The sequence below is a fragment of the Camelus ferus genome, chromosome 9 (assembly GCF_009834535.1).
Source record: "Camelus ferus isolate YT-003-E chromosome 9, BCGSAC_Cfer_1.0, whole genome shotgun sequence".
Classification (NCBI taxonomy): Eukaryota; Metazoa; Chordata; class Mammalia; order Artiodactyla; family Camelidae; genus Camelus; species Camelus ferus.
In genome coordinates this window covers 65,616,198-65,643,846 of record NC_045704.1, presented here as the reverse complement: position 1 = coordinate 65,643,846, position 27,649 = coordinate 65,616,198, and the positions used below count along the sequence as shown (strand labels likewise).

The 27,649-nt window shown below is 47.5% G+C and overlaps 1 protein-coding gene across 4 annotated transcripts; it reads left to right on the top strand.

The window, feature by feature from the left end:
- Window positions 1-69: 69 nt before the first annotated feature.
- GFI1 (growth factor independent 1 transcriptional repressor) lies at window positions 70-11,394 on the top strand. 4 transcript variants are annotated; one of them, XM_032487090.1, is made up of 7 exons: window positions 70-662; window positions 3,082-3,295; window positions 3,615-3,797; window positions 5,546-6,027; window positions 6,152-6,289; window positions 7,325-7,490; window positions 9,839-11,394. In XM_032487090.1, the coding sequence occupies exons 2-7, from the start codon at window positions 3,181-3,183 to the stop codon at window positions 10,015-10,017; spliced, it is 1,263 nt and encodes a 420-aa protein (XP_032342981.1). In that variant the 5' UTR covers window positions 70-662; window positions 3,082-3,180; the 3' UTR covers window positions 10,018-11,394. The 4 variants fall into 4 exon arrangements, with proteins under 4 accessions (XP_032342981.1, XP_032342980.1, XP_032342979.1 ...); XM_032487089.1 differs by having other exon boundaries at window positions 70-2,251; XM_032487088.1 differs by lacking the exon at window positions 70-662 and adding an exon at window positions 2,609-2,724.
- Window positions 11,395-27,649: the final 16,255 nt, after the last annotated feature.

The following is a 27,649-nucleotide window of genomic DNA, read 5'->3' as shown; positions in this document are numbered from 1 at the left end:
ATCCCGAAGTGTTTCCACAACAAGCTATTTCGGGGCCGCGGGGCAGGTTTCGCTCTGCGGACGCCGCGGCCACTCGCCGGGCTCCAGGCCGGCGGCACCGCGGGCCGGTGATTCACGGTCCCGACCCGGGGGCGACGCAGCCCAAGCAGGCGGCGGGGTTGGGGGGGGGGTGTCCCGGGACAGATGGGCGGGGAGACCTCCTTGGAGCAGGGCGCTCCCACTGCCGGCGCTCCAAGCAATCTGTGTCCTGAATCTGTGACTTCTTCTCGCTGCGGAAGTCTCCCAGGAGCCAAGAATAGTTCATTTTCTTTCGAGTCATTTCTAGTGCCTGGGTCTCTGGGCCCTCCGAGTTTCCCCATCTCCCGCCGCCCCACAGAGAAAACATGGGGAGGGAGGCTGGAAAAGCCGGGCCCCCGTCCGCCTCCTGCCCCCTTGCGCAAAGGAGGAGCGCGCCCCGCCGCCCGACGGGGGCTGGGGGGATTGGGGGGGAGGCCTGACAGGGCTAAGCGAGTTGCTCCTTAACGCTCAGGAAGTGAAGCTTGTGGCTTTGGGGGCTGAGCTCGGAAGGAGATTAAAAAAGAGAGAGAGAGAGCGCGGTCTCTCCTGAAAGCAACTCAGTTTGAAAACTCTCGGAGCTCGGTGCCCGCGCCCTGACCCCGCAGGTAGGTCCGCTGCACCTCCCACCCTGGCGGGGGCGGCCGCGGGAGCAGGCTGGGCGCCCGCACTGCGGGGGTGACCAGAGGGCGCCGCGGGGTTCCCACCGGCGGCCGGCCGCCCTTGAGGAGCCCAGAGAGAGCTATCCTCTGGGTCCCCGCGCGACCCGCACCGCGGGGCTGGGGTCTGGCGCAAAGGACGCGCGCCAGGCTGTTGGTAGTTCTGCAGGGGCGCGAGATCCACCGGGAAGGAAACATCTAGTCGGGAGGCAGTGGCAACTGGGCCCAGGAGGCTGCCCGCTCCGCACCTCGCGCTCCCGCCTTCCCAGGACCTGACGGTGAAGCCAGGCCCGGCCAGCCCGCGCGCGCTAAGGGGCCCGACCCGCCCCGCTCCGCCCCTGGCCGCCAGCTGCTGCGAGAGGTCGCCTTCCCACGCGCTCAGCCCTCGGCCCTACTGCTCCTCCACCGATTCCACCCTCCCAGGAACAGACAGAGCCAGCCGGGGTGCGAGAGAGGCGCGGGGCCGCGGCCCGGGCCGGGGGTCTGCTTCCGCGCCAGCCTGAACGATCCCGCGCGGTCCCAGCCTAGATTCAGCGGTGGCGCCGGCAGCTCACCCCCTGCCTCCCCGCCCCCGCCCGCTGCGCGCCAACGCAGACCCAGGCCGCAGGGCCCTCGGGACTTTTTCACCCAGTTTTCCTTTTCCTCTGAGTTTCATGGTTGTTTAAGAAATTGGGTTTTGCGTTTGTGGTGTTTAAGTATACAGCCGACCGAAGGGCTCACGCCGGGGCTCAGGGGAAAATGAAGGCAGAACCGCGCACTAGGGCAGCCCAGCACCCTGAAGCCCAGGTCCTAGGGGCCGACCCGGACACAAAAGGGAGGCACCCTCACCCCTAGGAGCCTCCTGGCGTTTAGGACGCGGGAGATGCCACTTGGGACTTCGCTACTTGTCCCAGCCGTCTTTTCTCCCAAGCTTGTCCCCACTGTTCCTCCGAGGAAGGGGACGCAATAGGGCGTGCGAAGAGAACCCGTTTTGAGCCCAGAGAGCCGGCGGGCAGACCTAGACCCTGTCCTACATCCTGCCCTGGGAGCCGCGCGGCCCCTGGTCAGGCAGTCTAACGCGCGAAGCACGAGCACGAGAGGGTCCTGCTCCGGCCCGGGATGCCCAGCGCCCTTGTTGCTCCCTGAACTAGACAAAGACCTCGGAGAACCGCGGCGCCCGAAGAGCTTGTAGCTCGCATGTGAACCCGGCCCCCATCGCCTTCACCCCGAGAGGAAGGCAGATTCGTTTTGCCCATACCTCCTAGCCCGCCTGGTCCCGCCCCCGGATCGAGCCCAGAGCAGGAGCCGGAGGCGCTGCCCCGCCTCCCCGCCGGGCTCAGGTTTCGACCCCGGGATTATGTGAACTGATTGGGGGGTTAATGAGAGCAGCGTAGCAGGCAGCCAGCTCCCTCCCAGGCCCGCGCCCGGAGCCCGGCTCTGTGGCTACTACCGGAGCACCCTGCGCTTTCCTGCGTCCTCTAAACTGTTGGTTCTCCGCGGACTCCGGACACCGCGCGTTTCCCAGCCACCGCGCGCGAATCCGGCTCGACTTCCCCAGGGTAAGGTTTTTGGTGAGCAGAACGGAAAGTGCTTTTTCCCATGACTTGGTTTCCGAGGTTAGATCTCCATAGTCTGGGGTGTCTTGTCCCGAACCCTGCCTGTTACCTCTGCACTCGCGTCTCCAAGCCAACGTTTCTCCTGCATGGGGCACGAGTGAGCGCCGATCAAGATCGCTGGGAAGCGACTTCTTGGTGCAGGGGTCGGTCCTTTGCCACCTGCACACTACCTCCCTGACTCCTATCTTCGGCCTTTAATGGCCCCAGGCCTTCTGCTGCTGTCCCCTCAACCCGGCTCTAAAGCCAGCCCGAGGTGTCGGGTCCCTGCCCCCTTTCACTGAAGTCTGTAACTGGCTCTTGGAGGGCTTGGCACTTCGCCTCAACCCGGTCTGCGGCCATCGACACATCCCCTCGCCCTAAACTGACCTGCGCTTCTACTCCTTCCTCCCCGTACGAAAAGCAGACCCAGGCAGCCAGTGAGTGGTTGAGTCGGGGTAACTGGCCCGTTGGGGACATCGGCTTTCCGAGAGTTTGATTACCAGAGCGAGTTTTGCTAGGGAAGGGGAGGGGCCGAGGGGCGTGGGCAAGACAGAAGGAAGAGGCCTGAGTGTGGGCCCGGGGAAGGGTTTCACTGATGAGCTGTGGCGGCGGCGGGCTCGCGCCACCTGTCCGAGTGCCACCTGGTGAGCGTAGTGCAGGGGGGGGGGGCAAGCCCCACCTCCCCCGGGCCTTCTTCCCTCCTCCCCGGCCCGAGCTCTCTCTCTGCTCGGCTGCCCAGTCCCGGGCCCCGGAGCGCGCTGACCCTGCGTTTCTACCCTGTTCTCCTCTCGCAGGTCTCCGCCTGGCTGGGGCTGAGCAAGAATTCGGGTAACGGTGGGCTGACTGCGGCTTCAGGAACCCTTGGAACCGAGTGGGGAGCGCGCCCGACCACCATGCCGCGTTCGTTCCTTGTCAAGAGCAAGAAGGCTCACAGTTACCACCAGCCGCGCTCCCCGGGACCCGACTATTCTCTTCGCCTGGAGAATGTGCTGGCGCCGGGCGGAGCAGGTGCGGGGCGCGCGCGCGCTGGGCCGGGCTGCTTCCGGGGCCACAGACTGCGCCCCGCTACAGCATCCCTCAGGAACCGGGAAGGGCATCCTGACGCCCCTTTACTGCCCTTTTTTGGTTTCCTACCGTTCGGGTTCCTTCCGGCCTTGTCGCCTAGGTGCCAAGGCCTCTCTGCTCCCGCTCCTGGATCCCGGAGTGTTCCGGCCAGGTCTGGGGTGAGAAGAGGGAGCCCAGGTGCCACTGTCTGGGGGGCCACCACTTAAAAGCCATCAAGCCCACCAGACCCAGCCTGAGTCCCTATCCTGCCTCCTCTCCGCAGACAGCACCTCGAGCGCAGGTGGGGCCAAGGCGGAGCCCCGGGGCCGTTTGTCCCCCGAGTCTCAGCTGACCGAGGCCCCTGACAGAGCCTCCGCGTCCCCTGGCAGCTGTGAGGGCAGCGTGTGCGATCGGAGCTCCGAGTTTGAAGACTTCTGGAGGCCTCCGTCGCCCTCTGTGTCTCCAGGTAGGGAACCTTTGGGAGGCACGGACCCCGCGTAAAGAATGAACCCGCGCGACTTCGGGCACAGAAAGGCTAAATAGGGAGGCGCCGGGTTCTCTACGACTAAGAGCCTGCTTGCAGGGTCTGGGGTCTGGATCGGAGGCAGTGGGACCTGGGCTGTGCATTGCTAACATTTGTTTGCACCGAGCCGGTGGGTGAGAGAAAATAAATAAGTCGTCTCAGGCAGCAACGTCGACTTTTCGTTTTCCGACCAGAGCTGATTGTTTAGAAAGAGCTGAGATCCCAGGATCCAGACCCCAAAGTCTCCGACGGAGACCTGGGCAGTCTGAGAGAAAAGAGTCGTTGCGTTTAAAAATTATGCTCTCTCCCGTGGCGCTGGACCTGACGGAACTAGCTAGGCGCCAAGCGGAAGGGACTGGTCCAGGATCAAAATCTCGGCTCCCTGCTATGTCTTCGCAGGCATGGATTGGGGGCCTATTTCATTTTTCGTTCTGCCGGCTTAGCCCAGCCTTGCGGACCAACCTACGGGTTTCATTTACAGCCAGCAACCGAGTCTCTCGCAAACTGAGTGACTGCACTTTGGGTGGGGGCGAATAGTGGGTGCCGGAAGGAGAGCCAAAGGCTAGTTATTTCCAGATCTCATTTAACAGTTTTAAAAGATATCCCCAGCCCCATCCCACGCTCAGTGATCGACGTGGCTAAAGCCGTAGCTCCAGAGAGTCCGTCTGGGATCTGGCGGCCCGAGAGTCCTTCTCGGCTGTGCAGGACACCGTCCCGCAAGGCCTGAGTGCCGCAGGAATCTCTGACGGAAACTCAAAGCGCAGCTTCTTACTGAAGCGGCCAGCCTGGACTGCACTCTGCGGTGTGTGTGAACAGATTTGATTTGTAAATCCATATGCAGTTAGAGAAAAGTACATACTGGGTTTCTGGTTTTAGCAACATTTACACGGGTGGGGGTGCAGAAGGCCGCGAATTCGCAAAGCTGGTCGCCTTGCAGGATGTGGCCAAACCTTAAATTGTAAATTATTCTCTAAGAAATTTGTGGGGTTTTCTCCTGTCAAACTATGACAAGAATGGGAATGGAAGTACTTGGCAGGCAGTTCAAGACCCAAGGCTTCTTCCAGCTGCCCCTTTGCTACCTGCACTGGGTATTTACTTACTTTGCGGAATGTTAACGCCTTCTCGTCCCCCCCACCCCCCACCCCGCCCCCTAGACAGACACGTCTAGGGTTGGCCGGGCCGCATTTATTGCTCCTCTTCTTCCCTCATCGATTCCGGGAAAGAAAAAGGACGGGGTGGGAACACCACACGCAGGGGCCGGGAGAGCGCCCGCCCACGGGCGCTTTCCAGGGCGGGGGCGGCCGCCGCCTCCTCCCGCACAGGTCCGCTCGGCTCAGAGCTGCTTTGAAGCGAGTCGCGCCTTTCTCTGCGGGAGCACCAGGTGTGCTGGTCCGGCCAGAAAGGACGCTCTTAACCTGGCACGGAATTTACCTCTCTCCTCACTTGGTGTCATTTTAATTTTCTGTTTGCTTGCTTGGCTGCCTCCAAGGGTCCTCAAGGCCCCAGGGACCGGCCCGTGTTGGATCCTGGGGGCGTTTTTGGCACCCAGCGCGGCGCCGGGCGCAGGGCTGCGGCACAAATGCTGGGTGCCGGGCAGTCCGCAGACACGCCGCCTGGCCGACGCCGCCGGGCGGCTTCCGCTCCGCGGTTTTAAGCCCGATCTGACTGGACACCCCCTCGTGCCTCCACAGCCTCGGAGAAGTCGGTGTGCCCGTCGCTGGACGAGGCTCAGCCCTTCGCGCTGCCCTTCAAGCCGTACTCGTGGAGCGGCCTGGCGGGCTCCGACCTGCGGCACCTGGTGCAGAGCTGCCGGCCTTGCGCGGCCCTGGAGCGCGGCGCCGGCCTGGGCCTCTTCTGCGAGCGCGCCCCGGAGCCAGGCCACCCCGCGGCGCTGTACGGCCCGGAGCGGGCTGCGGGCGGCGCGGGCGCCGGGGCGCCCGGGGGAGGCGGCGCGGGGAGCGGCGCTGCCGGCGGCGCGGGCCCGGGCCTCTACGGCGACTTCGGACCCGCGGCGACAGGACTGTACGAGAGGCCGGCGGCGGGCGTGCTGTACCAGGGGCGCGGCCACGGGCTGCACGCAGACCAGGGCGCCGGCGTCAAGGTGGAGTCGGAGCTGCTGTGCACCCGCCTGCTGCTGGGCGGCGGCTCCTACAAGTGCATCAAGTGCAGCAAGGTGAGGCCCCCGCGCGCCTGGCCTGCCCGACCCCGTGCCCGCGCCGCCGCCCCCCCCGGCCCCCCTCCCGCGCCCGCGCTCCTCGGCCCCGCTCAGCGCCCTCTCCCGGCCCCACCCGCCTCAGGTGTTCTCCACACCGCACGGGCTCGAGGTGCACGTGCGCAGGTCCCACAGCGGCACGAGACCGTTCGCGTGCGAGATGTGCGGCAAGACCTTCGGGCACGCGGTGAGCCTGGAGCAGCACAAGGCCGTGCACTCGCAGGTAAGCGCGGGGCGCACGGCCGCGCCGCCCCGCCCAGGTTTCCGCGGGCGGGCAGCGCCGCTTCCCTGCGCAGCGCCCGCCGCCCTCCGCTCGGCAGCTCTCTCCCTGGACTTCCCCGGGACTGCCCCCGTCTCCTCCGCCGTGGCCCTCTGCTTGGACGTAGGCGTGCAGGGAAGGCGCCTGGTGGCCGGCTCAGGCCTCGAGGCAGCCCTAGAGTTTGGTGTCACATCATTGTGAGCCTCCAGAATGTGATCCGCATCATGACTTTGGGTTTGAGAAGGGCTTGTATGCGCTCTTGCAGCTGATACATCAGATTTATTAGCTGCGTTTCTTGGCCTCCTTCCTTTTCATCAAATGGCAGTCACTTAATCTGCACCGACTCCTCCCGACTGAAAAGAAGGAATCTCCGCTTATTTATAGCGTCCAGTGTTTGTCCTGCTGTTCTTTCGTTTATTCATTTATAAAAACTTTGTTGCCCAACTTCCAGGTGCTGGGCATGTAAGAATTCAGTAACACACTGGGTCTCCGACAGGACGCCCCTACTGGAGATAGAAGTTTGGCTGAGAGATAGTGGTGGGAAAGCAAACAAGTACACAGGAACTGCGGCAGGAGAATGCTTACTTACAGAGGCTTACTTACTAAAAAGAGTATTTCCCATCTCCTTCAGTGCCTACACTGGCTGGTGGGGGCAACTCCAGTTCCTGAGGTCTGAGCCTCCTGTTGAGGAGGGTGGAGAAGTGTTTGTAAACAGGTGTCAAACAAGCAGGGTGGGGATACATCATTGCCATGGGGTGTGGAGGGTTGCGGGTGAAAAGTGTTTGGGTGGAAAACGTGTTGAAGGCGTAGAGGATTAGGGTGGGGAGGGTGGAGGCTGGAAGTCAGCGAGGAGGAGCGAAGATGATGGGGCAGGCCACGTGGAAGGGCAGTCTGAAGGCAGGCAGAGCCCTGGCGTTGGGGACTTCGGGGCAGGTTGGGGGCGGGGGGAATGGCGGCCTAGATGGTTGCACTAGGCGTGCCACATCTTTCTCTCCACAGGAACGGAGCTTTGACTGTAAGATCTGTGGCAAGAGCTTCAAGAGGTCGTCTACGCTGTCCACACACCTGCTCATCCACTCAGACACCCGGCCCTACCCCTGTCAGTACTGTGGCAAGAGGTTCCACCAGAAGTCCGACATGAAGAAACACACCTTCATCCACACGGGTGAGCTGAAGGCCCTCGGCTTGGAAGAAGCCCCTGGTGAGGGATGGGCGGTGGGGGCTGTTGTTCGTCTCCCCGAGGCCAGCGTGATTCACCTCCTTTGTGATATTCTGTTCCTGGAATGATTGGAGGATGTGGGCCTTCCAGATGGAGTTAATCACTGCAGCGCATTACAGAAAACAAGGAGGCAGATTCTTTTAGGTTCACTTACATACCTGGTTCTCCCCAGAGGGGCCTTGATTTGGGGTTGTAGCTGAAAGCCACTCAGCAGCTCAGCTGCAGGTTCTCTATCCTTACAAAGAATATTTTCCACTAGTTTAGCAGCTGCTCCAACTGCTGCCTGCTCTAGGTGAAATATGAAGCTCCCTGGTCCTTTCAGAGCGTTGCTCTAAATGTTCACCTAGAGACTGAGGCTTTCTCTAGGCTACCACCCAGCTTTTGGGGGGGAGGGACTGACATGTGGCCTGTTGGCTGCATTTTTAGGAGTCTGACCAATTATTCTGATTGGGGAGGAAATTACTGGGCTTTCTGCTAAGCACTTTTTAAATGCATTATCTCATTTTATGCTCACAGCAACTCAGGGAGATAGAGACTATTCCTTACCCCCATTTTATCGATGAGGAAAATGAGGCACAGAAGGGTTAGGTAACTTGCCCCGGGGCCATACTGCTAGCAAGTAGCAGGGCCAGGACTTAAATTCAGGTCTGTCTGCTCTCAGACGTCTGAGCTCTTGACCCTCGTTTATTGCCTTCTACTGTCAGAGTCAAGGGGATTGATAGGTATAGAGAGCTTCCATCCACATAATATCAGCCTTCCTCAAAACATCAGCAAGTTCTGCATAATAGTCGCGATTCTTTACCTATTATAATGCTTTGTCGTTTACAAAGTGCTTTCAGATCTATCACTTTATTTGATTCTCCCTGCCGTCCTATAAAGTACAAGGAGCTGCTCTTACCATCCCGAAACTCAGAAAAATGGAATGATTTACCAAAGGTCGGACTGAGACTAAGTCATGGGGCTCTGGAATGCTCTGGCTTCCGCTCCTGGTATCTTTCCCTAACATTCTGATTGTGTGTGGTGTGGTTTGAAGGCCAGGAGCACTCTCTTTAATAGTCAACAAAGCATTTATAAGAGATATATGAGACCTGTAATTTTATTTTGCTTCAGAATATGAATACTGACTTAAAATAAATTGCAGTGTGTCCCAAACAACCAGCATTGATGTTTGTAAATATGCTTGGGCATTTAGAAGCCCTCATCAGAAAATCTAGAAAAATATCCTACTTTAATCATGCCCCCTTGCCTGAAATTTCCGTGTAACTCACTCCTTTTGAGTAAAGATATTCAAGGCACTTACCAAAATGCAACTAAGATCTTGACTGAATGGAACATTAAACCCTTATCAAACATTTACATTAGAGTTAGAATTTGTTTCTCAGATTTGTTTAACCCTAAGGGGATAGGATATGTTTTGATGGGTGGTTCCTTATCAAAGGAATCTGAAGCATGAAGATAGAAAGGGGTACAGCAAAACAAACTTCATCAATTTTGCATTTTTTTCTAATGCCAAGCTCTGACCATAGTTCCATGGTGAGGCTATTTGAAAAATCATCCTATTTCCCAAATGTTAAACAGCACATCTATTGGAAAAATACAACCTAGTTTCTGTTATTTATTAATCAATGGTAAAGAGTTGCTGGTATATAAAGAATCCTGTGATTAACCTCATGGAAAGAAAGTAAAATCAAGATTGAAAAGTGTCAGCTACCTTAAAAAGTGCCTTGGGACCAGATGTAGATTTTAAAATAGGACTTTGAGAAATGCCCGTACTTCTGATACATTCTGTTGTCCTCCAAGAGCAAGAAGGCAGGCTGGCTCACTGGTCCATTCAAACCGACACCCACTTGGAAACTCAGATTTGAAAACTTCCTCTCAAATAGAACAGTCACATGGTTTGAAAGTCAGCAACCCCTGCCCCCCGCCCCCCCCCCCCCCCGCCTTGTGCTGAACACCTGCCATGGGAGCTCTCTGCTTCTGAAGTCAGGGGAGTCCTCCCGGGCTAGATTCAGCTGCGAGTCTGGGGAGGGCACGTGGCCTCTGCTCTGTTTCCGTTTAGCAGGAAACGGTTTGAGGCCTCTGGCTGGGAACCCCGGCTCAGAAAGTCTCCCTTTCCCCTGGCGTGCCCATGGCTTCCCGGGACTCGCGTTGCCGCCCATGTCACCCTCCAAGCTGCTTGAGGGCCATAGACTGAGGTGCAGCCAGCTGCTGCCGAGAGCATGTGGGTCACAGTGAGTCCCCCCTAGCTCATCACAGACTCACGCTTCCTCCCCTCCCCCGTTCCATCCCGGTAGGTGAGAAGCCCCACAAATGCCAGGTGTGCGGCAAGGCGTTCAGCCAGAGCTCCAACCTCATCACCCACAGCCGCAAGCACACAGGCTTCAAGCCCTTCGGCTGCGACCTGTGTGGGAAGGGCTTCCAGAGGAAGGTGGACCTCAGGCGGCACCGGGAGACACAGCACGGGCTCAAATGAGCACCTGGCCGCATGCACAGCTACACAACACTACGGAGGGCAGCCCCCACTTGCCACCAGCAGCTTCCGCAGATCCCACCAGCGAGATCCCCCTTCACCCTCCTCCCTGGAAGCCGCCAGAGGGGATGTTACCCTTTCAAAGCTCAGCCTGGAGTGGGAACCAAATGACTCACTGCCCTTTGGACACACCAAATAGGCTTCTCCACTCCTGCAGTCTCAAAGTCGAGAGGTGATCAGATAAAACTTTGGGCCTTACAGCCCTTCCCACTCCAGCCCTGTCCCACAGGCAGATAGGGTGGTCCTTAAGCTTGCTTCCCTCCTTCTCTGACCTGCTCTACACATGTGCATGGAAGAGGAGGGACGACCATTTGCAAGGCAGACACGTGCTAATGTTTTGTCTAGAATGAAGAACAAGTGTTTTGCTTTTACTCTTCTGGGGAGTCTGTCAACCCCTTCCTGTTGGGTGCTGCCTACGAAGCTCGGAGGAATCCTTTCTCCCGTTTGAAGACTGGTTCAGAAACTGACTTGGGGAAGGACTGTCCTACTTTTGAAATTACAAGATCCACTGTCGTGCCTGCCCTAAGAAGGAGCAGAAGAACAGTGGACTTGGTGGTGAGAGATTAGAGGTCCTCCCTGCAGGAGGCCTGTGGAGGCTTCCTCAGAGGCGGTGGAAGCACAGAGTGATGCCTTTGGACACGATGCGTCCATTTACTTAGCAAATGCTCCCGACCACCAGTTACCACGGTACCAGGTCCTGTGCTGGGTACTGGGGAGCCAGAGAGTAAAGTCTCAGCCTTGGCCTCTGCCCTTCGAAAAGCTAACCGTCACACCTACAGGTAGCTGGGTCTGTTCTTTCTCTCCAAAGGAATTCTAAGAAGACAAAATAGAATGTTGAATCTACCATTCTCACCGTTTGGATTTTATCAAGCAAATTGAAAAATAGCTGAACAGATAGTTCAAAGGTTCTCGTGTGTATATTCAGTTTTTTTATTGTTAAACTGGTATTTTTAAGATGTCTAAGCTAACAGGCATGTGGGAGTGAAGGCTCTGTCTTCAACTCTTTGAACCCTCCATATGTAAGAGACAAAAAGTGGTATTTTTACTTTGTTGAAGTTTCTAAATGTTTTTAAACCTTCTGGAGTGCATTATGTTTGTTAATACATATTTATTAGAGTGATGTTTTAAGTTAATAAAGTATTAAGACTCTTACATATTGCTTTTCATTTAGGCAGGGAATTTGGGAAAGACCTTTGTGTTCAGTCTGCAGGGGGAGCTGGCACTGGAGGAAACTGGAGCGGAGTGTACGAGTAAAGCAGACACGCAGCGTCCAGAGGAGAGTGAACTCCAGTGCTCTGGTTTTCACGTGCCTTTTTGTTTCCTTCTGTGCCTTCTTCTCAGCAGGAAAGCGAGGTGTACAAACCTGAGTGCCTGCCATGCAGAATCCCTGTTCTCCCACACATGCATAGGCTCTTTATTCTGAGAGCTTCCGTTGTTTTGTTTTGTTTTTAAACAGGCTAGAAGGCTCCCATATGAATAAAGACATCGCAAGCCTTAAGTCTAGAGACTGAGTCTTAGTCACGGTGCCATCACCAGCACACCCTGTGACTCTGGCAAACCCACTGACCTTCCTGATACTGGTTCCCTTGACCGTAAGGGGAAGACAGGGTCCTGTCATCCCAGTTCAGCCTTGACCACTCTGATTCCGTGGAGACTGGAGGGGGGAGGCAGTACCTGAGACTGACGAGCTGCCTCACCTGAGGCGAGTTTAAGTCTGAAGACTGACGAGGGTCAGTAAATCGGGGTCTGGGTTATTTCTGGCTCTCTCCCACCTGTGCGAGTTTCTTGCGTAAATCAGTCCTCTCATAGAATGAAACCAGAATAAGGGCCCGCCTGGCCTGAGTCCCAGCTGCCTGTGCGCTAGCTCTTCCTGCCAGGGCACGCGTGGCGTTGGCGACCGTCAGCAGACTGTCCGTTTCTATTCAAACCGATTTCTTCCGTATGACTGAGCACCTAGGGTGTGCCTGGCACTGTTCTAGGTGCTGAGCATCCAGCAGCCAACACAGTGGCCTGTAGAGCTTAATGTACGTGGTCACTTCAGCTCCTGGGACAGTGCCTGGAGCCCAGGAGGAAACTGAGCAATACTTGCTGAGGTGCTAAGTGAGCAAGCAGAGAAAATAAAAACTCCTGCTTCATCCTGGCTGGCTCTGCTCTCTACAGCACAGAGGGAAGAGAAATTGCTTGAGAACCAAGAAAGCAAACAGAACACAAGGCCACTCCCTGGGTTGGTGGGTAAGGGGGGCCTTGACGCCACTTTTCCCCGGTCTCTCAATCTCGGTGCTTGGCCGTCCTCGCTTGGTTTTCAACACCATGTCTTTCCATGTCAGTTTACTCGCATTCAAAACTGGAATTTGTTCACTCTATAATGCAATTTAAGAGAATTTCCCAGAACTGTTAGGTGAACAGCTGCAGCATCCAGGTACCTCTCCCTGGTGTCCTGGGAAACAAAGTTCCCGGCGAATAAAGATCACAAACGACCTTCTCACAGGATTCACCATAAGTACTGGTTGATTATTTCCAACCTGCCTTGAAGAGTAAAGAAGTCCCATTGTGGGGTAAGTAGAATTGATTGAAATCTAGTTACCTGCCCGGTCTTGCTCTCTGATTATGACATTTAGAACTTGGTCCATTTTCATAATCCCTTGTTATGCTATAAATGTACAATTTTAATTTTGATTTTAATACTATGCTCTTTTTGGGAAAAAAATGTATCTTGATATCCTCAGTTCAGAATCAAAACAAATTACTGTGTCTGTTACTGTGTGAAATTTGAAGATTGCAAATATCTCTCTTAATGTTATTACTTGACTCCATTAAAAATAGATTGTGAATATTCCATGTCACATTATTCATGAGGCAGGCCCTGGGCCTTTTGTCCGCCAGAGTAACAGAAGAAAGGGTAACAGGAGACACCAGAGCACACCTTTGTTTCTTTCACTAAATTTTTAACAACACCTCCAGCGGGCCAGTTGGTGAAGCTCAGCTCCTGCATAAAAGTGGAAAAGCACAGCTATCTCAGCAGCTAATTTGAGTTTGCGTCCATCTACACCAGAGATGATTAAATTACCTATCAAGTGTGCCGAGCTATCAGGATTCAGGCCACGTAAAAGGTGAATTTCATCTCATTGATTCGAGACACGAATGGAACAATTGAGTTTTAAAAGCCCCGCCTTAATTAAAGGCATAGCAAAGTATCACCCTAGGTGAGTTCTTAATGGCCATTGCCCTTGGAAATGGGGTGTCAATAGTGATTTGACCCATATCCTTTTGTCTTGTGCTTGTTTGTTTAATCACTTAACAGAAAGAAATGAATTCAGAAGGAGGCCGAAAAGAACTCAGTCACTTTTTACTGTGCATTTCTGAAGCACTATTTTGTTTAAATCTCTGCGGCTATATTATCTCTACAGTAAAAAACGTTTCAGGAGTATGTAATACATTTATTTATTAACATTTATTCAACTTTTTAAAAAATTGAGGTATGGTCAGTTACAGTGTGTGAATTTCTGGTGTACAGCATAATGTCCCAGTCATGCATATATGTACATATATTCGTTTTCATATTCTTTTTCATTAAAGATTATTACAAGATATTGACTATAGTTCCCTATGCTATACAGAAGAAATTTGGTTTTCATCTATTTTTATATATAGTGGTTAACATCTGTAAATCTCAAACTCCCAAATTTATCCCTTCCCATCCTCTTTCCCCTGGTAACCATAAGATTGTTTACATGTCTGCAAGTCTGTTTCTGTTTTGTAGATGAGTTCATTTGTGTTCTCTCTCTCTCTTTTTTTTAAGATTCTAGATGTGAGTGATATTATATGGTATTTTTCTTTCTCTTTCTGGCTTACTTCACTTAGAATGACGATCTCCAGGTCCATCCATCCATTGCTGCAAATGGCATTATTTTATTTTTTTATTGCTGAATAGTATTCCATTGCATAAATATACCACAACTTCTTTATCCAGTCATCTGTTGATGGACATTTAGGTTGCTTCCATACTTTGCTATTGCACGTAGTGCTACTGTGAACACTGGGGTGCACGTATCTTTTCAAATTAGAGTTCCCTCTGGACACATGCCCAGGAGTGGGATTGCTTGATCATATGGTAAGTCTATTCCTAGTCTTTTGAGGACTCTCCATATTGGTTTCCACAGTGGCTGCACCAAACTGCATTCCCACCAGCAGTGCAGGAGGGTTCCCTTTTCTCCACAGCCTCTCCAGCATTTGTCATTTGTGGGCTTTTGAATGATGGCCATTCTGACTGGTGTGAGGTGATATCTTGTAGTTTTGATTTGCATTTTTCTGATAATTAGTGATATTGAGCATTTTATCATGTGCCTATTGGCCATTTGTATGTCTTCATTGGAGAATTGCTTGTTCATAGTCAACATTTCATTCATTAAGTCAAAATAAAAAAAGGAGAATTTCACCCCAAACCCTTCTAGCTTATAAGTTTGTTCATTTTTTAATGCTCCTTTCCAATCTACTCATGTGTTTTTTTACCCTGTGATCAATTTATGTCTAGATAGCTGTTTTATTTTTTGATAATATGGATACATATTTAAAACTGAGATATTTATATTTCACATTTAGAATTTTGACAATTTTTATGCCTAAACTGTATTGAAGTCTTAGTATTTATTAGGAATTTTACTGGTCATTAAGATAAAGTCTTTTCTGAAGTTTTAAAGTTATTCATGTTTTAAATAAAACATTTCAAGTGTATGGGAAATTGCATGAGAATAGTACAATAAACATCAGTGTACCCATTGTTCTGCTATATTTACTTCAGATTTTATTTTTGAAATAGAATATTACAGACACAGTTGAATATCTTCTGAAATGTGTTTCTCCCTAACCCTAGTCCCTTCCCTCTCTCGTCAGAGGCATCCAGTACACCCAAACTGGCACATATCATTGCCAGAATATTTGTATACTTTTCCTTGTGTATGTTCCCATAAACAACATGTAATACTGTTTAGCATATTTTAACTTAATACAAATGGTATCGTAGTGTATATGCATCCTTCTGCACCTTGCTTTTTTTTCCCTCAGTACTTTGTTTTTTGAGATTCATCCATGTTGGTACATGCAGTTTTGTTTTTGTTTTAACTGCTGCATATAGAATTCTTTGTATGAATACTTCATGATTAATTCATATTCTCTGTTGGGAGACTTTTGGTTATTTCCAATTTTCCTCAACACAAACAATTTTGATACAGGGACCCTTTTCTATATTGCCTTGTGAGAGTGACTCCTCGGGGTATGCGCCTGGGAACGGAAATGCTAGATATTACCAAACTGCTCTCCAAAGTTGGACTAATTTAATGTTCCCATCAATAGGAGGAGAAAATTCTTGTTGCTCCACAATACTTGGTACTGTCAGATTTTTAAAATGTTTGCCCATCAGGTGGATGTGAAATGTTAATTTTATTTGCATATCCTGATTCCTAGTGAGGTTGGGAATCGTTCTATAGCTTTATGGCCTGACAGGTTTCCTTTTCTGTGAAATGCCTGCTCATGTACCTTGTCCAATGTTTTGGTTGGGTTGCTTGCTTTTTATCAATCTTTTTTTCACTGTGTTCTAGGTACTTGCTGTTTTGTTAGTTAAACGTGTTGCACGTATCTCTTGTTTTCTAACTACTATTGGCGCACGGGAACAAAATTATTATTATTGTATGTTGGTCTTAAATTCTGCAGCTCCGCTGAAACTTATTTTTTATTTGTTGTGGATTATTTTAGACTTTCTATGTAGGATAATCATAAAATATGCAAATGATTATAGCTCTGTTTTCGTCTTTCCGATGTACTCTTCTTGACTTACTGCACTAGCCAAGGCTGTATTAAACAGGGGCAGAATAGTAGGCATCCTTGTCTTATTCCTAATTTCCAAGAAAATGCTTTTAATTTTTCCCAATTTAGTGTGATTTGGGGGGGGTAGGTTTTGGTAGATAACTTGAAAAATCAGCTTATGAATTTCTATGCCTATTTTATGGTAATTTCTGTTTGTGTGCATGAGTAATTTTGTTGTATAATTTTTAGGCATCTCTTGAGAAATGTGTATTACCTAGTTTCTAAGTCTTATGGCTTTTATTCTTTAACTTGTCAATGTGGCAAATGACAATGTTTAGATTTTCTCATCGTAAATTACTCTTGCATTGCTGAGGGGAACAAACCCTAGCTTAGTCACTTTGAAAACCTACAGTGCTGATTTGTTTTGCTGAACTTTACTTAGGAGCTTTGCATTTACGCTTATTAATGAAATTGGCTTATAATCTTTCTTATACTGTCCGTATGTGGTTTTGATATCAAAGTTTAACTTGTCTCAAAATGAACAGGACAGCATTTCCTCTTTTTCTGTTTTCTGGAAAATTTTGTGAAAGACTGGGATTGTATTCTTTGAGTACTCGATGGAACTCATCTGGGCCTTTTTAATTTTGGGGGGTGAGGGATTATTTTAAGAATTAGTGACTATAAATCTATATAGGTTTTCTCTTCTTAAACCAGCTCTAATAGATTATATGTTTCAGGAGATGTTCTTTATCTTCTAAGTTTTCAAATTAATTGCCCCAGTATTTTAAAATTAGTATGAAAACGGTATGAAATAGTATGGCAAATCATAATATTCCCTGATTTTTAAAAAATTCTACTGTACCTTTAATTACATTCAGTGTTTCATTGTAATATTATTATTTGTGCCTTTACCTTTTTTCTTCATCAATTTTGCCAAAGGTCTCTATTTTATTAGTTTTTGCAGCATGTTTTCATTTACTTCTACATCTTATCTTAAGAGATTTCTTACTGGACAGACGTATTATTTAGAAGTGCATTTAAAATTTCTGTTCATATTTTTTCAGTCATGTTTTATGGATTATAACTTAATTCCACTTTGATCAGAGAACATGACCTGCGTGATATTAATTTTCTGATACTATTTGTTGAGATTTATTTTATAGCCTTATCCATGGTCAATTTTTATAGATAATGTGAGCTTGAAGAGAATGTATGTTTTCTAATTGCTGATGATAATACAGTTAAGCCAATTCTCTTTTGGTTGGTTTTTATTTATAATATATATTTATAAAATAATATTTACATACTGTTTACCTTTTAGAAGTCTTTCAGAATGAGTAAAATACAACTTCCAATCAAAATTTCAATTTCTGATACTGTTTGATTTTATACGTGTGTGTGTGTGTGTGTGTGTTAAAGTGCCTGACATTTTGATCACACACACACACCTGGGAGAAAAAATTACTCAATTACTCTGTCCAGAGGAATATATGCTGCTTTAGTCTGTCAGTTCATTTTCTGGTATTCAAGGAAGGATCCTAATTCACAAGGTTTCTCAAGCCTGAATTTGTTGTAACTGTAAAGGAGAAACAAAAGCAGGAAGTTAGATTTGCTTCTTGATGCTAGTTTTACAAACTTCATTGAGAATTTTTTTATTTTTGGTAAATTGGGAAGCATAGTTTCAATTCTGTCTTTTAACATGAATTGGACAACTTCCTAGGCTGCCGTTTCTGAGAAGTAGAACTGATTGCCCTGCCATCCTGCTGCCATGGCGATTCTCTAGCTGTTCTTGGGGCAAGGAAGGCTGACTGGATGTCTCCTACGACTTTCGGAAGACTCAGAAACGGTTCTTTTATTACCTTTTGGTAGACTTGTCTGTGCTTCACCTCTTGGACATACCTTCCCAGAGATTTCACACAAACTTGACTTCCTCTTTCCTCGTACTGAAGCTACTGTTCAATAAGCAAGAGTGACAAGTTCTTAACTCAGCTGAGGGAGTCCCACCGCAGCATCATACTTTTGCACGCCATCTTTCTGATTTATCTTTGTGCGGTCATTGGTTACATCACATGTTTAGGCACTATAAAAAGGAACACATAAAATAAAAATTTACAAATAAAGATAGAACCAGATGAACCTCAAAACTTTTTCAATCCCTAAGTTCTCTGATTTTAAGTTCTTCCTTTTTTTTCCCTAAGAATTTAAACTGACAGCTATACAGGTATGTTTCAGGTGTGTCCAACTAAGTCCTGTCACTCAGAAGAGAATTAACTTCAGGAAGCTACGGAAAAGAGTTCCAGATGACTCCATTTCACCAGTGGCCCAAGGGTGGAAGCTTCGTGACTAGCTGTTCCATCTGCTAATCTATCTCTCCATCTGCAGTTCAAAGAAGTCAGGAAATAAGTAATTCTAGTCAGTAGATTGTTATAAGTTTGTATCAATGGACTGTGGTTCTATGTTTGTATCGTGTATAGATTATTACATTAAAAAATCAGATTATATCAAGGCCACCCAATACTGAAACTTAATTTTTACTTAATAATTCACAATTTAACCCTCATGTGATTATTAGGTATGTAGAAGCAGTGGTCAAGATAGAGTTCTCTGACTGACAGACAGCTGGGCACGTGTGCTCTTATGAGGCACGTGAAATAGTGGGCAGTAGACTGGGAGACACGTTGTAGTCCAAACATTAGTGCCAGAGGTTTAGCTGATCCTGTGGCACCCACAGCTTATACTTTGTGCATCCCTAAGGATCCCCTGGTGTCCTCGTGAAGATTTATTTTTCACTGGTCATTGCTGGCCCAAGACTGGGAGGTTCCAGGTACAGGAAGTAGATATGAAGTTTCCTAGAGAATGTTCTGTCCTCTTGGAGAAACATATTGGCTTAGTGAAAAACAGCACTGAATTGGGAATCTGAAGCTATCTGATATATAGTGTCTGTATTGATTAAGGCTCTCCAGAGAAACAGAACCTACATATGTGTGTATGTATTTAATATGTATTGTGTATGTATATGTATGGAGATTATATACATATAAAGTAAGAATTGGCCTGCATGATTATGGAGGCTGAGAAATTCTAAGATCAGCACTTAGCAAGCTGGAGATCCAGGAGAGCTTGTGCTGTAGTCCCAGTCTGATTCCAAAGGCCTGAGAACCAGGAGAGTTGATGGTATAAATTCCAGTCCAAGAGCAGGAGAAGACAAGTGTCCCAGCTCAAGCCGTCAGGCAGGCAAAGTTCCCTCTGAGCCTTTTGACTCAATTCAGTTGGTTTGGTCTTCAGTTGACTCGGCAAGACCCATACAGAGTAGGAAGGAAAACTGCTACACTCAGTCTACCAATTCAAATGTTAATCTTATCCAGAAATACCCTCACAGACAACCCAGAATGATGTGTGACCAAAGGTCTGGGTGCCTCATGGCCCAGTTAAGTTGACACATAAAAGTAACCATGACCGTCTCCGAACTGCCAGCGTGTTTGTCAGAGTGAAGAGTGCTAGTTGTTGTAACAACTCCAGAACTTCAGTGCCTTAGCCCGTGGAGTTTATTTCTCGTACCCATCACAGTTGCCTTGGGTGTCGCTGCCTTCACAGGTGACTGAGAGATCTCAGCTCTGTCTTGTGGTTGCTTTAGGGTCCTGCCATCCTTCAGTGATTGCTTGGAGTCCTCTGCTGGATTATCTGCATTTAGCTGGCTGCTGAATGAGGGTAGGGAGTGTATAGAGGATCATATGGGACTTTTACAAAGACAATTTGGACAATGGACTGATCACTCCTGTTCACATTCTATTGACCAGAACACCGAGACATGATCTCAATCTTACTGCAAAGAAGGGAGGAAAATGTAACTATCTTCTGTGCCAAGGATGAGAACATGGGGCTGGTGAGCAGATCTAGCCAGGCTTTGCTAAAGCCCTAACTAGCTTTTAAACTTGGGTTTATCCCCTCTCTGAGCCAGTTTCCTTCTTTGTAGAGTGAGAAGGATAGACCAGATGCTCTCTAAGGGACTTCCCGGGTCTGACCATCTAAGTTCTGTAATTCTGTTAAACTGGGCCCTGTGAACCCCGGCTTGTGATGGACTCTCTCAGTCCAAGAGGGAAGAACAGTGATCAGTGTTCCCCAAGGATTTTCTGGCCTATACCTGTAGCCTCTGGGAAGTGTATTTACTTTCTGAAGTTCCCAAGAATCAAGATAACTGCTCTCTCCCAGTGTATAGCCTTACCCTGGGCCATGGTGCCAGCCTCGCTTTACCAGGTATGTGAGCAAATACTAATGTGGCTATGAAACTTCCTCCTTATCCTCTCTTCTCTCAGTTCTCATGCTGTGAAAAGTGATGACCCCTGGGCTCCTTCCCTGAGACTCTAGAGTAGGGACAGGGAGGGGCCAAGGCGATATGCACCCCAACCCCAGTAGCTTAGAAGAGGGTTTCACAAAAGGCTGGCTGTGTCCGTGTGAGTGTGTTCACCAGTTTTCTTCTCTTCTGCATTTTCTGATGATATGTAGTTTATTATCTGACTCCCCATTGGATTTTAGACTCCACGAAGTTAGAGATCACGTCTACTTTACTTACTGCATCTCCAGGGCATATAATAGTGCCTCGCATAAAGTAAATATTTTTGAATGACTAAATATTACTTAAAAATTTTAAATTTAGTCTAAGTTCAGGGCAATAGGATTTCTTGGGAGAATTATGTTAGTAACACATCTGTCTATTTGCCTACTTATTAATGTTTCGATCTTATCTAAGTCTACGACCAACACTAGGAATTTTAGAATAATGAGCAAGAGGCCAATAACAGACTAACCCTCAGGGTTTAACCTAAGCTGAGGAGCTCGGGAAGGTTAAAACGAGGGTGCAGTTGCTGCTTCTCCAGGCCAGGAAGCATCTGCTGTCAGCATTCAGTTGAGCCGTACCATCTCCACATAGCAGAGTATGTGCCAAATTATACTTACATTGGACAGGGGTCAACTTCAGAGAATGAGCACGCATTTCTACCCTAGAGATTGTCCCATAAAGCACAGAAGTTAGCTTTACTCCTTGTTTGTGTATCAAACAGAATCTGGATGTCCTGAAGCCCTTCTCGCCCCTGAAGGAAAGGTGTGGGTGACCTCTTCCAGTGCCATCATGATCATTGTCTCTTTAAGAAGTTTCCTTTCCTCACCATCCCACCAAGAAACACAATTTGTAAGGTAAATCTGTTTTTTTTTAAAAAGAGCAAAAATATCATACATGTCAAGAGTCTAGTGCAGAGTAGGCACTCGGTAAATGGCCCTACCATTGTTAACATTTGTGTCAATACTGATACCTTCCCATGTTAGTAACTGCCGCTTAATGAGACTTAACTCTGCGCTAAGAACTGGGCTAAGTGTGGTGAGTGGGTTTTCTCACTTAATCCTAACAGTATTCCTATGAAGCGTTGTCCGGTCAAGGCTCTCCAGAGAAACAGAACTAGGCAGTCTGTCTGGCTCTCAAGGCTGATCTCAGATTATTTATACCCTTTTTGGGGACATATCATGTCATTGGCTGATTTTATCTCTCAATTGGAACATGACAAATTTTTATTCTGGAAGCCCTGATAATCTTACTATTAAATCACATACATTCAATTAAGGGAAGTATATTTCTTCTCTCAAACAATCCACAAGGATATTTAAGAAATCAGTCACTCATCATGGAGGGCTGCTACTTACAGACCACCTGTCTCCAGCCTGAGACCATTCCATTGCCTGATGTCCTTTGATGCCGTCATGCAACTTATTTCCATCCGCCTGATGGAGATCAAACTTCTTTGTGTCCCTGAATAAGCCTGATCTAGCATTTACTGATGTCCAGAGATAGAGCTATGCTTTCTTTTTTCAGTAACTTACTGGTTCTAAAATCAGAAATTCAAGTGTGTTTTCTGGCAGCATTTGGGAAGTGGGATCACACATACCGTCTTTGATTGTGGACAGATTCTCCCCACAGATATTGATTATTCTCTTTTTTTTTAATTGCTGTGGAACTCACTGAATTTCTAATTAACTTTAAATTTTTATTATAAAACATTTGTTATATAAAGAAGAATATATGTAATGACAGTGTAAGTTGTGAGTATGATAATAAAATCTTTGAACAACCCTGATTCCAGCCCAAGCTTAAAAATGAGAATTTCTCAACACCATCGACTCTACCTGGATACTCCCACCCCAGCCCATTCCTTTCAGTACCAGTCTTTATTACTTCATTTATTTGTATAGTTTTTTTTTAGTAAGACTAGAAAGACCTGAAACACTTTGTGACTTGGAAAAAAAATCAGTTCTAGTTCTCTCACAAACTTTGAAGTAATAAGCATGGTCTTCATGGCAGGCACTCCTCCTCCCCAAACCCATGCTTCCCGTACACTTAAATATAGTCTACAATTATTACTTCTCTATTTAGAGATTATTGTGGTTTCAGTTTTCATTGTGTCCTTGTGGGGTTTTTCTGTTTGGGTTGCCATTATAAATGTCTCTTTTATTCCCCCATGTGGTCACTTTCTTAAACGCCTTGTTTAGCCCATCTTCAATGGAGTGCGGTTTGACTGCATATCTGCCAGCCTCAGGGATATTCAGAGACTTTTGTTCCATTCCAAGTATAGAAAACACGCAGTGATAATTTAGGCTCCGTGAACTGTGAGGGAGGGGAACAGAACATGCATCTCTTAAACGCCTATAATGTGTCAAGTTTTTTTTGTCGGTGTTTCCCCCAATTCAAAATTCCTCCTAGGTAATTGTCATGTTTGTATTATCGATGAGAAAACTGAAACTCAGAGGGGCAGCTGCCCGGGGTCACACAGGTACTAAGGGGAGGAGCCAATATTTGAACCCAGGTCTTTTGTGGGAATGGTGGGTGGGGAGACAGTTTGGCCTAATGAGAACCAGGCCATCTCATGCCTGGATATCTGCCCCCCACCCCGCCTTTCTTGTGGAAATGCCAATGCCAGTCCCATCCATTCACTTCTCAGGGATCTTGTGGGGCTTAGTGAGGTAATACTTAGAATTTCAGAGGACAGATACTATAGCCATCAAAGGCACTGTTAATGTTATTTTTTCGTGGTCAGACAGTGAGTAGACATTTAGTTCTGGGTCATTGTTTACAGAGACCAGCAAAGTTGAATCCAGACATGATCCCAAACTTCCGGACACCCCTGTGTTCACCCATCTCCATTCACCAGATCTGCTCACACAGACTAACCTGTGTATCTGCCCCCTCCTCCCCCACCCCCCAAGTCCTCTCACCAGAGTGATACACAGACAGAGCCTGGGGAGAAGGGTCCAGAAACAAGGCACACAAAACAATAAGCTCACCGATACTGTAATACTATTTTAAAATAGTATAATTTTATATCAATAAACACAAAAATCGGTTAATTCATTGCAGAGTTCCGAGGTATAGCCAGCAAGGAAACAACTTTTAAACACAGCATGAAGATCACGGCTCTTTTCACAAATGAAAAGCTTGTGTATAAAAGTGGTACCCACCAAGGCCATTCCTGACTCTATTTCTTTGATCGAAGGATCTAAAAATATCTAAAAAGGATGCTGCTTCTCCAGCTTCTCTCTGCCTCTGCTATTGGGCTGGTCTCCTTCCACAGCCTGCTGCTCAGTCATGGCGACAAGGAGCAGTGTGTGCGTGTTAGCATCCTGAAGGTGGTTTGGAGATTTACTCCCACTGAGTTGATAAACTTCCTCCTTCTTAACGGTCTTCTAGACTCCAATCCTAATCATTGCCTTCTTTCCAAACTCTCTGCATATGTTGCTCAGGAAGCACAAGTAGCTGTAAACCACAGAGGCTGGTTCTCACCAACTGCTGGGTCCAGCCTGTAGCAGACCGGACCAAGCACAGCCAACCCTTTCAGGAGCTCAGAGCAGCTCCAAAGTGAAGAAAGTGAGCTCGACTTGTGTTGTGTAAACTGCACCCCGAACGGTCTCAGGAAGTATCACAGCTTCCTGATTGCAAACCCAGATAAAGCTGAAGGCCACAGCTGCCAAGGACAAAAGCCACCAGCCCCCAAATGAAGCAAAACGACATGCAAAGGCTGCAGTTGTGACAAAGCCCCACCAGACACATCATTGTCTAAAAGAGAATCCAGAGGAAGGGTCTTGTGTTTTACACAAAGATCACCTGGCGCTCTGGACTCGCCGGGAAACAGGCAGATCCGGGAGCTCTGACCACTAAGGCTGCGGAGTCAGGTTCTGAGGACGGTTTGGCTGCAGAGCATCTTGAACCTGAGGAAGACGTACACCAGGGGTGTGGGCTGAGATGATGGGAGCCTATAAGTTGGGACACCAAAATGGACATTCTTACCCCTTAAAATCTCCTCTTTGTTCAACTTGCTTTCAGTGCCTGCTGTTAAACATAAAAGCCACGGTGTACGCTCATTATGAAAAAAATAAAAAAGACTGCAGCTTGAAAGGAGATCAGGATCAATTGCAAAGAGCAGAGTTCAAATTCCTTTGCTGACTGCTTCTGTAATTTTGGACAATTTAATCCTAATTGCTTTATCTGTTAAATGCAAAGAATAATATCTTTTTGTAGGGTTATGGTGAGAACTGGAGTTTGTACATGCAAAATACCTGAGCCAGAGCAGGCATCCAACATACAAGAGTTACTATGTGCTACTGCTCACCAGTGGCTCTGAAATGTATCAGCGAGCCCTCAGTGTAAAACACAGCAGGGCTGGGAACTTCCATTCCCGTTAGTACTGTGGGGTAGATCCTGTGAACAACCCTCCAGACTGAGGCAACTAAAATTCTGGGTGGAATATTCTTAAATAATTGTAAACACATCCAAAGTAGGGAATTTGTTGATTTCAAAACCAGTAGTGAAAGTAGGAAATATGGTCAGGAAACAAGTGCCAAGCTGGCTGTCACTCTGGGGCTTTTTCCAAATTCCAGCAAGTCCCTCCTCCTTGACGCCTGCCTGAAGCAGAGCATGGAGCTGGGAGTTAAAGCCTGGGCCGACCACCGTGGAGAGGCTAGTAGGAAACGCACCCTGCCACACCCTCTGCATGGGTGAGTGAGAAAGCCCACCGCACGGAAGGAGACAATGAAGAAACTCGCCTGTCCTCGCCTTGGCGCTGGTGGAAGGGGCAGCAATCTCCCTCAGGAACTCATAAATCATGTTGGTCCTCACATGTGTTTTCTGTCAGGATTCACTTTCATTTAAATGGTCAACTTTAGTTTTAAAATTTAATCTAACTATAGTCCCCAATTTGTAGCACACCAGGCAACTGATTGAAACAAATGTAGATTTCTCTGGAGGAATTAAACTCAGATCTCAAAGAGTTCCTGCCAGTTGAGTTCTAAGGAAAGTGAGCAGTACACACACACACACACACACACACACACACACACACACACACACAGACACACAGACACACATATATAGTTTTTAAATTACAAGATGTACATTGAGAACAAGACCCCATGAATGCAAACCACTGTAAACAAGTTTCAGCAAATAATAGATCCACAAATATTTCAGATGTTGGAATTATTGACACAAAATAGGAAATATCTATGTTTAACATATTTAAAAAAATTAAATGAATGTTTGAAATTACGAGCAGAGAATAATGACAATACAGAAAAGCCAAGAGGATCTGAAAGCAAACAGAACTTCTAGAAATAAAAAGAGAACAAAGAACAGATGGTAAATAGAAAACAAATAGAAAGGTGTGAGACTCAAACCTAACCATGTCAATAATCCTATTATACATAAAGGTAAGTGATTTAAACCTGTGCTGTCCAGTATATCAGCTACTGGCCACATGTGGCTATTGAGCACTCGAAATGTGGCTAGTGCGACTGAGGAACTGATTTTTAAATCTTAATTAATTTAAATTTAAATAGGCTTATGTGGTACACACATCGTGGTCTAGGTGTTGCCCAGGGAACTCAGGTATACAAGATAACTGGCTCAGCTTCCAAAGATAAACCTGGTCTGTGTGATGGATGCTGAAGGAGAGCAGAAGGCCTGTTGTGAAGCTCCCCTGAATTTGGGTGTGGTGCAATTCCTTCTGTTCCCAAGTATGGCTTTATCTAATCTGCCTTGAAGCTGCTCTGCTGGCTGACTGCTTTATCACTAAAAAATCTACGGAACTAAAGTTCCTCCTCCACAGCTTTTGAGGATGGGATCCGCCCTGTCTGAAAGCAGTGTCATAAGCAAAAGGACACGTGTACAAGGATGCTCACCAGAGCATTGTTTAAAATTGCGGAATATCAGTGAAAGCGCGTCAGCAGAGTCATGGGCACACCTATCGTAATGCTAGGAATTAGACAGGTGGCAAAGCAAGTCCCTGAACAGTATATAAAATATGACCCCACTCTGGTAGAGATCAATGGCAATAATCATAATGTTAGTATATGGAGGGAAAAATTGGAGGAAGGTTGGCTGAAATGTTAACAATGATTACTTGGGCATGGGGTGAAGTGGGATGAAATTGGGGGAGATTTTGCTGTTATGTGTTGTGTGTGCAAAGTTTCAGTTTTACATAACTTTGTATTCCTTTTGGATCATCAGGAAGGGAAGAAAGGAGGGAGGAAAGAAGGAAAGAAGGAAGGAAAGAAAGGCAGTGTCAGAAACGTTTCTCCACTCTCCGGCCCCGGTCTTGGTGGTGTGCCCTCTCGTTAGCCAAGGTGAGGGCTGGTGCTGAGTTGCATTCATGGTCAGATGTTTCTTCTTCTAGAGAAAGACTATTTCCATAGCCACAGATTTTATTCTACAGCAATGCATCAACAGCTTAGTGCCTCCATTCACTTGTAACAGCTCTGTTCCCCACAGGACTTGTTTACCTATAGGCATTTACATATTAAAATACTTGAGATAGCTCACTGTAGTATTTGACCACCGAATTTGAAATTTCAATATCACTTTTGGCTAAATTGATTTAAAAAGTCATTTTTTTTCTGTTTTAGGTTTTACTTTTTAAAAACAACACAGTTATGTGAGGGTTTTATTGCAACAGAAAGCATGAAGAATTTCAAGGTGCTGAGATTAAAATCTGATGTAGAGGGAGGGTATAGCTTAGCAGCAGAGCACCTGCCTAGCATGCGTGAGGTCTCGGGTTTGATTCCCAGTACCGCCATCAAAAAATAGACGAGTAAACCTAACTACCACCCCCCACACACACAAATAAAATCTGATGTAGACTACCCATTCAAAACTTTAAGGTTCCTATGGCTCTTTAAATTTTAAACATGTCTATACATGCATAGCTGGAAATTTTGACCCGAAATATTGCCTCAGTTTCCTGGATGTTTCCAGGGAGTATATGTCCTTTTACTTGATGTCTACAGACCCAGCCTAACAAAACTTGGCATATTTTCATAGGTTTTTTTGTTTGTTTACAATTTATTTCATTCACTCATTCAACAAACATCTATTATTATTATCATTAAAAAAGAACAGCTCACATTTAATTAGTATATACAACTTGCTGGTAGTTAAAACACAAGTTAACATTTAATTCCTGTTTATTACCTGCTGCTCTTTAATGCCTTTTATTTTTTATTTTTTGCCCTGGCATTGGAAAGGATACAAAGATGACATAGACTCTGAAAGTATATGCATGATCCAAATATGGGTTTATGCTCAAAAGAAGGGTCAAATACTAGGTTAAGAAGTTCCTAGACTTCCCACCAAGAAAATCAGGGAAGCTTCATGAGGGAGTTTGCATTATATCTGAGTCTTTATGAAATGGAATTGGTCATCTGGAGAAGAGGCAGAAGGGACATTCCAGATAAGGCAGAAATG

Bases quoted from the DNA above. Each gene is read 5' to 3' on its own strand.
- GFI1 (XM_032487090.1), top strand. From the start codon at position 3,181: ATGCCGCGTTCGTTCCTTGTCAAGAGCAAGAAGGCTCACAGTTACCAC. The intron at 3,798-5,545 runs GTAGGGAACCTT...GTGCCTCCACAG, and splicing joins GTCGCCCTCTGTGTCTCCAG to CCTCGGAGAAGTCGGTGTGC. The intron at 6,290-7,324 runs GTAAGCGCGGGG...TTCTCTCCACAG, and splicing joins ACAAGGCCGTGCACTCGCAG to GAACGGAGCTTTGACTGTAA.